Source organism: Pseudophryne corroboree, chromosome 5 (genome assembly GCF_028390025.1).
Source record: "Pseudophryne corroboree isolate aPseCor3 chromosome 5, aPseCor3.hap2, whole genome shotgun sequence".
NCBI lineage: Eukaryota > Metazoa > Chordata > Amphibia > Anura > Myobatrachidae > Pseudophryne > Pseudophryne corroboree.
Window position 1 is genome coordinate 352,770,740 of NC_086448.1, and position 13,290 is coordinate 352,784,029.

At 42.5% G+C, this 13,290-nt stretch overlaps 1 protein-coding gene across 2 annotated transcripts in view; it reads right to left on the minus strand.

Moving 5' to 3' along the window:
- Positions 1-13,290, minus strand: part of VWC2 (von Willebrand factor C domain containing 2) — a 925,810-nt gene that overhangs the window by 411,186 nt on the left and 501,334 nt on the right. For both annotated transcript variants that reach the window (XM_063924899.1, XM_063924900.1), the window contains exon 3: positions 11,446-11,575. In XM_063924899.1, coding sequence (XP_063780969.1) covers positions 11,446-11,575 — 130 coding nt within the window. The remainder of the gene's footprint in view (positions 1-11,445; positions 11,576-13,290) is intronic.

Here is a 13,290-nt window from a genome sequence, read left to right on the forward strand (position 1 = left end):
TTGAAATCGGAGCACTATATTTTGGCTACCGTGCTCGATCCTAGGTTTAAAGCCTACATTGTATCTCTTTTTCCGGCAGACACAAGTCTGCAGAGGTTCAAATACCTGCTGGTGAGACAATTGTCAACTCAAGCAGAACGTGACCCGTCAACAGCTCCTCCATCATTTTCTCCCGCAACTGGGGCTGCAAGGAAAAGGATAACATTTCCTAGCCCACCCGCTGGCGGTGATGCAGGGCAGTCAGGAGCGAGTGCTGACATCTGGTCCAGACTGAAGGAGCTGCCAACGATTACTGACATGTCTACTGTCACTGCATATGATGCTGTCACCATTGAAAGAATAGTAGAGAATTATGGCCCTTATTCCGAGTTGTTCGCTTGCTGGATGCTTTTAGCAGCCGTGCAAACGCTAATCCGCCACCCTCTGGGAGTGTATCTTAGCTTAGCAGAAGAGCGAACGAAAGGATCGAGCGCTGCTACAAAAAAAGATTGTGCAGTTTCTGAGTAGCTCGAGACTTACGCCTAGCTAGCGATCACTTCAGACTGTTTAGTTCCTGTTTTGACGTCACGAACACGCCCTGCGTTCAGATAGCCAAGCCTGCGTTTTTCCTGGCACACCTGCGTTTGTATCTGACACGCCTGCGTTTTTACACACACTCCCCGAAAATGGTCAGTTACCACCCAGAAACACCCACTTCCTGTCAATCACTCTGCGGCCAGCAATGCGCCTGAAAAGCGTCGCTAGACCTTGTGTGAAACTGCATCGGCTTTTGTGAAAGTACGTCGCGCTTGCGCAGTGCGCACCATACGCATGCGCAGAAATGCCGATTTTTAGCCTGCTCGCTGCACTGCAAACAACAGCAGCTAGTGATCAAATCGGAATGAGGGCCTATATGGGTGACAGCATCCAAGTAGGCATGTCAGACAGTCCGTATGTACACTGGCAGGAAAAAGAGGCAATTTGGAGGCCCTTGCACAAACTGGCTTTATTCGACCTAACTTGCCCCCCCCCCCCCTCCTCCAGAGTGCACTCCGAAAGAGTGTTTAGTGCAGCCGGTAACCTCATCAGCGATCGGCCTAGGAGGTTACTTCCACAAAATGTGGAGAAGATGATGTTCATCAAAATTAATTGCCTTCAGAAAGTACACAGGGATGGTGGATTCCAGTGGGGACGAATTAATACTCTGTGAGGAGGAGGATGTACACACTGGGGTGTGAATCGGAGGATGAGGATGACATCTTGCCTCTGTAGAGCCAGTTTGTGCAAGGAGAGATGATTTGCTTCTTTTTTGGTGGGGGGATTAATTGCTCTTTTTTTGTGGGGCCTAATGAAACCAATCATTTCAGCCACAGACGTGTGGCAGACCATGTCCCTGAAATGATTGGTTTGTTAACGTGTGCATGTCCTGTTTATACAACATAAGGGTGGGTTGGAGGGTCCAAGGACAATTCCATCTTGCACCTCTTTTTTTTCTTTGCATTATGTGCTGTTTGGGGCCTAATTTTTAAAACTGCCATCCTGTCTGCCACTGCAGTGCCACTCCTAGATGGGCCAGGTGTTTGTGCCGCCCACTTGGGTTGCTTAGCTTAGTCATCGTTCGTGTGACTGGCCTTTGGGATCCCGACGGTCACCATACTGATGCCGAGATCCAAATCTTTTAGATTGCCGGCTCGCTGTGCTCTCCACGCAGCGCGCTAGGTACTATTCCCACTCTATGGGTATCGTGGACCCCCACAAGTGGGAATAGTCCGGATTTTAACCGAGCGGGATCCCGGCGGCGGTATAGTTTCTGGTGGTCACATAACTACATCCCAGTTTATAGGAATAGATGGATTTACAACAACAAGCTTCCAATCAAAAATGGGGCAAATGTATTCCAGACTTCAGACTATATTACATGGCCTTTCCCCATAACATACCTTAATGGGTTAACTTAGAAACAATCTTTTTTTATCTTCTATTCTCAGTATTACCTCTGAAAATAATCCTGCTTTATTACTTTGATGCATTCATACATTTTTCATGTCAGGAATATGATTACTGTAGACTCATTTCACACTCGCATTTCTTCTTTCACCTTTACCGCAGTATATGGGACAATGGAAGATACTGGACATCTGTCAGCAAATTCTAATCCATTTTAATAAGAGCAGCAGGTTTTTGGTGGTGGTAAATGGCATAGAATAAAACTCATGCTCATTACTAAGCATATTGCAGTAAAAGAAGCCTAAAATTGTTGTATACCTCAGGTATATTATCTACTCACTACAAAAATGTTGCATCATTTGAGTTGAAACCACTAGCAAAAGGCATGGTATCATATGTCTACAATCTGCTATCAGCAAAAGAACACTCTATTTTGAAACATGAGACCAACTAGGTGGATCTGGGGAAGCCACAGGAAGAAATCTTTTGTGCTAGCATTTGGGTGAGAATTTTGAAAGCATTTATTTCCAAACACATAAAAGCACACTTGAAAAAGATTACTACCAGTGGTACCTGGTACCCACTAAATAAAATATATGGTTCACCATACCCATTTTGTAGAGGAGAAGAGGTACTGTATGTTGATTCTGCTCTGCAAAGATCTATGCTATGACGTAGTATTTGTCTTTCTCAGTAATATAACTATGCTTCAAATCTCTAAAAACATGCCCTCTGAGGCTGACAATTGAAGGATTAGACAACCGCAAGCAAATTCCCTGTCCAGATACTTAATTCTGCCAAATGCCTGAAGGATGGTTATTGGAAAATCAAAGAGGTCCCTTCATAACAGCTACTGCACAGTAAAATCTGGCACCTACTGCAATTACCTGCTGAGTTTTGTGGATAGATTACAACTGTGTGATTGGCCTCATTGAAACTCAGTTAATAATCATCACTGGGGGTGGTCAAACAAAAGACCTATCTGGAATAGTTAAAATAACTGTCTGGCCTCTCAATAACAAAGTAAGAACAAATAATAGCAAATTTAGAACTTGAAAATATAGTCAGAGATTATTAAATGGGTTCAAATTTTATGGTAGAGAAATGAGAAAGCCTACCCACAATGTGGACATCATAAAGCTCATTGTCTTGGTTTATATTAAATGGGCTACCACATAAATTATCTCGTTGATCACTTCTTCCCAAATCATTCTTAACCTCAGTGACAATTTATTAAGTTACAAAGTCTTAAAATTGGCACCTTATGTTGCCTCATTTCAATGAATCAACAACTATGCACTGCAAATGTAAAGTACTGTATCAATGCTTAAATGATATCTGAGTTTAGGATTGTCATGCAAAGCCGGCAGACAGGATGCTGGTGGTCACAATACCGACGCTGGCATCCCAATGGTCACGATCCCAACAGGGGCGAGGTAAGCATTCAAATTCTCCCACTTTCCCCCTAACCCTCCCTTACTGGAGCCTAACCCTAACCTCCCTCACTAGTTCATAACCTTAACCTCCCCTCTTAGTGGCTAAATCTAACCCCCCCCAACTTTCTGCAGCCTAGCCCTACCCCCCCCCCCTTAGAGCCTAAACCTAACCCCCCTCTCAGTTGTTCCTAACCCTAACCCCCTCCCCACAGCTTAACCCTAACCACCACCCCACAGCCTAACACTAACCCCCCTGGGTGACAACTAAACCTAACCCCTCCATTCACCGCAGTCAGGATTCTGGCTGTCGGGATTCCAGTGTCGGGATCCTGACCTGTTCTGGATTACGGTACTGGTGTTCTGATGGGTGTCGGGATTCTGGTGTCACTATTTTGACTACTGGAATCCCGACAGCAGGTATCTGGAACGCATACCCTGAGTTCAGACCTGCAACAAACGTACTGTATCTCATATCAAATTGTACCTTACTTAGTGGTCCATTCTCTGCCAGTATCTTAAGTCCCATAATGAGTTCTCTTCTTGTGATAACTTGACTTACAGTCATTCTCCTGACACACCAATACAATGATCATCACAGCTCACACTTTTCATAGTAGAGATAAAACCTGCCACACATCCACAGACAACACTTGGGCATCCCAGTTTAGAAAAAGTTATATATTCCAATTGTTTCACCCATCAGGTTAATCCTGATAGATAAGCAGTGTACATTCATAAATCTACACAAAGCCAGCTCACTGACATTTTAAAATGCTTTTACACTCTTTTCTACAATGTAATAAAGTCAAGCAAGATATATCATTCTGGAAAGATGAATTACATGACAATAACCAAACACCGGTGTAAAGGAAACAACATTTTACAAACAACTCATGTCCTAAGTCTATTTCTCACATGTCTATTCTGCAAATGTCAATGTTAAAATACAATAATAATACACACGACAATTTCTCATATCATCCAAAAGTCCATCTTTAATGTGGATGGGCACAGCCTGATTCTAGAGCTAAACGTACATAGTATTGAAGTCACTGATGCGACCCTGTATGCACATGGGATAAAAATGTAAAATGTTATATTGAGAAAATACTTTAAGTTGACAAATGATGAATATATTGGCACATGTAGGCAAAAACTATATTTTTTTATTTAAACACTGACTTTGTAAAATAAATTAGTCTCATGAATGTTTGGAAAACATTAATTCCTGGAATAATAGAATCCTTTTTTTCTTACTTATTTCCTCAATAATCTTTTTAACGAATATATTATTTGTTTATGTCATAGTTTTTGAGGAGTTAATTGTTCCCTATCTAACTGTATGTCGCTTAAGATAGATCAGGCACAAATAACTTAAGCAGAGCACAAAGTAGTAATTAGATACAGTAGCTAAATAGTTAATGAATAATAATTATTCTTACCTTCAGTAAAATGCAAAGGTATAAAAATGACAGAATGAACTGCAAATCTCAGATGGGAATGTTCAAGTATACACAGAGGTCCTGATGCAGAGGAATAGATGCAGGGCCGTAACTAGTACAGTGAGGAGTGTGCTTTGCCCACAGCACATTTGCCCTGTGGATGCACCTGGCCACATTCCCCCACAATCCCCTTAGCATGCACCGCCACCCCTTCTGTGTACCTGGTGAAGCCTAGAATGGGAGACATGAGTAGGTACACCCTCTTTTACCTCGTTAGAACAGAAAAACAGGAGCAGCACCCTATCAGGAATCTCTCCCCCATAACCAGGAAGTGGAGAGCTGCATAGTAATGGTTATTCCGAGTTAATCGCTAGCTGCATTTGTTCGCAGCACAGCGATCAGGCTGAAAAATGGCAGTTCTGTGCATGCGTATGTGGTGCAATGCGCACACGCGACGTACGGCACAACGAACGATGTAGTTTTGCACAGGGTCTAGCGATGCATTTCAGTCGCACTGCTTGCCGCAGAGTGATTGACATGAAGTGGGTGTTTCCGGGTGGCAACTGATCGTTTTCAGGGAGTGTGCGGAAAAACGCAGGCGTGCCAGGAAAAAAAGCAGGGGTGGCTGGGTGAACGCTGTGCGGGTTTGTGACGTCAAATCCGGCACTGAATAGTATGAAGTGATCGCAAGCGCTGAGTAGGTTTTGAGCTACTCTGAAACCACACTAAATAATTTGTAGCCACTCTGCAGCACAACCGTTCGCACTTCTGCTAAGCTAAAATACACTCCCAGTGGGCGGCGGCCTAGCGTTTGCACTGCTGCTAAAAACTGCTAGCGAGCGATCAACTCGGAATGACCCCCAGTGTCTCCATACTCTCCTGACATTCATCGGGACCCACGAGGCTGAAGGAAAGACACACTGAGCTGCAGGAACTCTGGCAAGATAGGCCAGTCGCACACCCTGCTACAGTTACTGGGAACAGTCTGACATTAGGCTATAAACATCGTTAACCCTGCACTAACCACAGCACACAGTGAAGTAAGGAAAAGGGTTTTAAACTGCAGCTAACTGTCCAGTTATGTAATACACTACAAACAGTCTGGAGACTGTGTAAAAAATGAACACTGCTGATTAAAGGGTTTGGGATTGAAATGCCTGCGGTTGGGATGCCGGTGGTCAGAATACCGACCACGGCATCCCTATGATTAGAACCCCGACATGGTAAGGTAAGTATTCTTACCTTCCCCATTGGGACCCTAATCCTCTCTTCTAGCAGCATTAACCTAACCCTCACAGCCCCACAACCTAAGGGGCTCTGCTATCTGGTGTGTGGTGTAATGTGAATAATAGACACCTCTGTGCAATGTAATGTGAATTTGTGCTATTCTGTGGCCGTTCTCCTTCCTCACAAAGTTACAGCCCTGTTTTGAATATTGAGGGGGGTGGGGATGGGGGCACCAATTATATATCTGGCACAAGGCACCAAAATATCTAGTTATGGCACTGCATTGGTTATACATGACTCATACAATGAAAATAGGCATAAATATGCAACTGTATGAAGAGTTGAATACAAATAGAGAGGTGATCTCTTCTGTATGTACACGCAGTTATCTAATACAGTAGTCCTCACAAGTGAGCACTGGCAACAAATCTATACCAGGTGCAATATATAACTCCTGCGTACTTTTGCTTAAATCAAGCTCTGTGTAACCTCATGGACATGATTAAGAGATTGATACAGCATACACACAGGGCTGGTTCTAGACCTTGTGGTGCCCAGGGCGAAAATTTCCTTTGCCCCCCCCCGGCAGGCAAAGCATCATGGGAAAGGGGCTTGGCCACAGAATAGTACCGATTCACATTACACCACACAGTAGTGTCCGTCAGTCACATTTCCCAACACAGTAGTGTCCGTCAGTCACACTGCACCACACAGTAGTGTCCGTCAGTCACATTCCACCGCACAGTAGCGTCCGTCAGTCACATTACACCGCACAGTAGTGTCCGATAGTTACATTACACCACACAGTAGTGTCCGTCAGTCACATTACACCACCAGGTGTGCCCCCAGTAGTTGTGCCCCCTGTAGATTTACCCCCAGTAGTTGTGCCCCCTGTAGATTTACCCCCAGTAGATTTGCCTCCTGTAGATTTGTCCCCTGTAGATTTGCCTCTTGTAGTTGTGCCCCATGTAGATTTGTCCACCCCGGTAGATGTGCCCCCTGTAGATTTGCCCCCTGTAGATGTGCCCCCTGTAGTTGTTCCCCCTAGTAGCGCCGCTTACACACACAAAAACAAAAAACCACAATACTCACCAACCCCACTCCTGCTTCCCGACCGCTGCTGCAGCTCCTCGGATCTATGGGAGAGACGTCATGACGTCTCTCCCATAGCGCCCACACAGCCCACGGCAGGCATCAGTGCCCCAGGCACAGGCCCACCTTGTCTGCGCCTAGAACCGTTCCTGTGTACACAGCAGCTGCATCTCTGGATGCACCTGCTGTGTATAAATATGCAAATGCTGCAAGAGGCATCGCTCTAGGAAAACATCGGCCATCGAAGTGATCCTCAGGAAATGCAAGATGGCTGGTGATTTCATGCAGTTGGGCCAGGAAATATGCATTGGGAAATGCAGACATGCAGACATTGGCTAAGGCACGCCTATAAAACAGAGACCAGTTCCCGTCGCTGTCCCCTCAACCATCTAAACCACTACAGCATGTCAATCATGCCGCAGCTTGAGAGCACTGCTAGAGATAATGCAGAACCCGTTCTGCACATGCACATTAAACCATCATTAAAAGCAACCATAGGCACATTATGTTTATAAACCACTGAAAACACAGCATGATAATGTTAGGAATATATCACATTTCATTTCTGCCAGGGATGTCTCAGTATCATAGAAGCCCTTTTTTACTTTTCCCGTTTCTGAAATTACATTAGTGGATTTAATGATTATTGATATTCACAGGAGGAGAAGACCCCAAGCAAGATATCCCCTGTCACCTATGCTTCTTCCCTATGGTACCTTAGCCTCAGTCTAAAGCACTAAAACTCATGTGATCACCATCATTATCATCATTGTATACGTTGTTACAAAACTCTGTATAGCTATTTATAGATATAGATTGTAGGGGAGAACATCAGCTGGGCTTATTCATAGATGACTTACTGCTGACACTGGCCAGTCTCCTTAGTAATATTCATAGTGCACTAACAGTGATCAATGATTGTGGAAAAGCTCTGGGTTGATTGTAAATACTGTACTTCAAAACTGGAGTCACTTAGAGCATTTGTGCCTTCTTATACAACGCAAGTGCTACATTTTGATTAACTTTATATGGCATAAGTGAAATCCTCCATAAATTTTATTTTAATAAATCTGGTATTAAATCTTACTGACCCAAACCTTCTGCAAACGATTATTTCCTACTTTCAAGGTTATGACAATGATATAGACTTTAATCATGTTTATTAAAAGAATAGCTTCTGTCCAAAACTATTATACAAACTTAGAGCACTTACAGCACTACCAACTACTGTCTTGCATAACATCTTGAAGATGGTCCAAATGCATACATTTAGAATTCTATGGTCGTATAAAATACCTAGAATACAGTAGAAAGTCTTAGAGCCATTACATTTGCAGAAAAGCCAAAGATAAACCTTACAGTGTATATATATATATATATATATATATATATACACACACACAAATCTACATTTTCGGACATATGGGTATCTGTGTTATATGAATACTTCTGTATTATATACTATGGCTCCAACTCTTTCTAGTAAGGCAAAAGAATATTCTAATTTCGACAGCATATTTCCTAATTAATGAGCCATATAACAAGATTTGCAAAAAATTTGTGGAGATATATTTAGCATCAAGAGAGAAGACAAGAAATGGACCCATATGTTGGAACACACATATGTTGGAAGTACATAACTATTTGGCTCCTAACAAAATCATCATATTAGTAATAGCAGCTAGGGAGGTCAATCCCGGGACATTTTTTTCAATCCTGGGTATCGGGATTAAAAAATGGTAAATCCCGGGATCCCCGGGATACCCGGGATTCACTTTTTTAATGTGTCCGGCCATCCTCCACACCCTGCCTCTCCCCACCCGCCCCACCTCGCACCGCACCGCACACATAACTCACCAATATAGCGGGGCGGGTGGGTGGGAATCTTCCTCCACACTTGGCGGTGGGTGACGGCCGGCTTCCCATCAGGCGGCGCGGCGGGTGATGGGCTGGTGACTGCGCAGGATGACCTCAGAGTCATAGGTCACGCTGCACAGGGGGAGCCGAGAGAAGAGACCTGGGCAGCGTTGAGCGCCTTGAGGATGCTCAACGCTGGCTGGCATTAAAAGACCACCTGATCCCTCAATTCCCGGGATTGGAGCTTGCAATCCCGGGATTGAATCCGATTTTTTACCTAAATCTCGAGATCCCGCCTATCCTGATCCCAGGATTGGTCACCCTAATAGCAGCTGAAGTATGACAAATATAGTGTAACATTAATATGTAAATTAGATATGGTAGAATCTGAAACATGTGATAAACATAGGTTTTCAGAATTGCCTAAAACAGACTTTCCCAAACTCCGCCATTACAGTCCAGGTTTTATGTATATCCATGCTTGAGTCCAAATGGTTAAATAAAATTGACTGAGCTACTAATTAAGTCACCTCAGCTCAAGCATGGATGTCTTTAAAACCTGGATTGTACTTAAGGAGTTTGGGAGACTCTGCCCTAAAATGTATTTCCTAAAGCCATTATTAGCTGGTAAGTTATTCACGAAAAAGGAAACCAAAATAATAATGCAGATTTCAGTGTCTGCCTGCAAACATACTGTACTGTGAATGACTGGATGCAAAAATCTCTCTTACACTGTACTGTATATGGGAATTTCTAGATCCATTAACATGGAAAACAGGCTGTGCTTAGTACAATTAGGAGCAAGTTTGTGAAAGCGGGTTTGTTTCATAAAACTCGCATACAGTACAGTACGTCGCACGAATGCATGAGAAATGTGAGATTCAATTAGAAATGACAATTTGTGGTAGACGTGGCAAGTTTGCGTTACTTTTTTATAAAATGGTTCTTTAGAGAAGTGCATCAAAAAGGGGGGAAACCATCATGGACCCCAAAAAAGTGACACATGAGATAACAGGATCATATAGAAGGCTACTTGTTGTCATGAGGAAAATGCTGAAGGTTTTTCAATACAACACATCCAGGTACCTGACCCACATCATTTACACATTATGTAACTTTTTAGACAAACTCACCTGAAAACTGACATGTCTTTATTGGCCAAATTATTACTTAAACCTCTCTAAATGCATGATTCTTCATAAGGAGGGGTGTACAAGAGGTTCTGCACTGTGGGCCTAATTCAGACCTGATCGCTCCTCTGTGTTTTTACAGAGGTCTGAAAACAGATAGCCATTGCCCATGGAGAGTGAAAACCCGCCCCGTGCAAGTGTGCGAATGCATGCGTACTCCGTGCAAAATCTTGGCCAGACAGCGGACATCCGAAAATCACTTACCATCAAATGATTTTTCCATTCTGTGCAGTCTGTGCGTAGCTCAGGACTTATTCCTACAGTGTACACAAACAGGCTGATCGGGGCCGGAGCTGATGTCACACACCCGCCCTGAAAACGTTTGGGAATGCATGCGTTTCTCCTGAAACTCCCAGAAAATGGCAAGTTACCACCCAAAAATGTCCGCTTCCTCTCACCTTGCGTACGCCTAGCAATCAAAATTTTCGCACCATTCTGTGTTGTGTTTGGCCTTGCGCGTGCGCATTGTGGTGCATACACATGCGTAGTCATTCGATAATCGGCTGCTGTGCGATTTCACACATCAGCTATCAGGGGGTAAATTTACTAAGATGGGAGTTCTATTTAAGATGGGATGTTGCCCATAGCAACCAATCAGAATCCAGGTATTATCTTCTAGAAGGTGCTAGATAAATGAGAAGTAGAATCTGATTAGTTGCTATGGGTAACATCCCATCTTAAATAGAACTCCCATCTTAGTAAATTTACCCCCAGGTCTCAGTTAGGCCCTATGTCCTTACATTTGTACCTTAAAAAAAGATTTCCCCTACCTTTTCGCCTGCTCAGGGGTGTGGTGACAAAAAAAAATCTGTGAATTTCCTCTGGAAAAATCAATGCAAGTGTGGAATTGAATTGCAAATGTAATTCACAGTGCAAGCTCATCGTGAGAACAGTTCACAGGACTCAATCCATCTATCTATCTATCTATCTATCTATCTATCTATCTATCTATCTATCTATCTATCTATCTATCTATCTATCTATCTATCTATCTATCTCTATCACTGAACCAAAGATCAGTATTTTATTTCCGCTCTGATTGTTCCAACTAACACATTCTAATAAAAACATTTTACTAACATTTTATATTATATTACTTACAGTATATGTACATAATTCTATTCTCGACCGCATTGGAAAGCCAGTATTATATAGTATTTTACAGTACTTTGTACATGGTAACAGTGCAATCTGTAGAGTCTGACTTTCATATAACTGACAGAGCATAGATAAATATATACAAATATACACTGATTAATAGATGTCATTCTTTACCATTTTTGCAGATGGGGCAGCACTGATCTGGCTCATAGACTGGGTCCACACACTCAGTCTGAGGACATGCTGACACCGTGCACATAACTTCACCATTTGAGTCACAGCGACATTTCTCACAAGGAGAAACCTAAAACAGAAAGTTTTGTTCATGATAATCATGTCACGTTACTTATAAGGCATTATACATAGATCTTAATGTACAGTATCTAAAATAATATACTGTATGTTGTTCAGGCATTTTCTTTTAAATAGGGTCTAGTCTTGGAGTACATTTGTCATGTTTTTAAGGAGAATCACATTTACATTATTTTTTTAAAACAAAAAACGGTCACTTTTTATTACGGAGTATCTAAATATAAAAATATATATTAAAAAAACCCAATATATATATATTTAGGGTGTTTAAAACTGTAAATGTAAAAAAATATTATTTGCATTTAATTTATCACTATAACTGAAAGCATAAAATCTAAACATTAAAAACAAATAGGTGTAGGCACTTCATTTGCGACATAAAAATATGATATGACATACAGTAAACGAAATAGATGTAATCAGTATACTACAATGAAATAATAAAATTCCTACAGTATAATATCAGTCCTTTGTAGAGATGTGCAGTGGGCACTTTTCATGTTTTGTGTTTTGGTGTTTGGTTCTGGTTCCATCCTCGTGTTTTGGATCTGGATTGGTTTTGCCAAAACCACCCTTTTCGTGTTTTGGTTTTGGATCTGGATGATTTTTGAAAAAACATGAAAACAGCTATAATCACAGAATTTGGGGGTAATTTTGATCCTACAATATTATTAACCTCAATAACATTCATTTCCACTCATTTCCAGTCTACTCTGAACACCTCACACCTCTCAATATTGTTTTTAGGCCAAAAGGTTGCACCGAGGTGGCTGTATGAATAAGCTAAGCGACACAAGTGTGTGGCACAAACACCTGGCCCATCTAGGAGTGGCACTGCAGTGGCAGACAAGATGGCAGATTTAAAAAATAGGCCCCAAATAGTAGTGATGAGCACCGAAAATTTTTCGGGTTTTGTGTTTTGGTTTTGGGTTCGGTTCCGCGGCCGTGTTTTGGGTTCGAACGCGTTTTAGCAAAACCTCACCGAATTTTTTTTGTCGGATTAGGGTGTGTTTTGGATTCGGGTGTTTTTTTCAAAAAACCCTAAAAAACAGCTTAAATCATAGAATTTGGGGGTCATTTTGATCCCAAAGTATTATTAACCTCAATAACCATAATTTCCACTCATTTTCAGTCTATTCTGAACACCTCACACCTCACAATATTATTTTTAGTCCTAAAATTTGCACCGAGGTCGCTGGATGGCTAAGCTAAGCGACCCAAGTGGCCGACACAAACACCTGGCCCATCTAGGAGTGGCACTGCAGTGTCACGCAGGATGGCCCTTCCAAAAAACACTCCCCAAACAGCACATGACGCAAAGAAAAAAAGAGGCGCAATGAGGTAGCTGTGTGAGTAAGCTAAGCGACCCTTTTGGCCGACACAAACACCTGGCCCATCTAGGAGTGGCACTGCAGTGTCACGCAGGATGGCCCTTCCAAAAAACACTCCCCAAACAGCACATGACGCAAAGAAAAAAAGAGGCGCAATGAGGTAGCTGTGTGAGTAAGCTAAGCGACCCTAGTGGCCGACACAAACACCTGGCCCATCTAGGAGTGGCACTGCAGTGTCATGCAGGATGGCCCTTCCAAAAAACACCCCCCAAACAGCACATGACGCAAAGAAAAATGAAAGAAAAAAGAGGTGCAAGATGGAATTGTCCTTGGGCCCTCCCACCCACCCTTATGTTGTATAAACAGGACATGCACA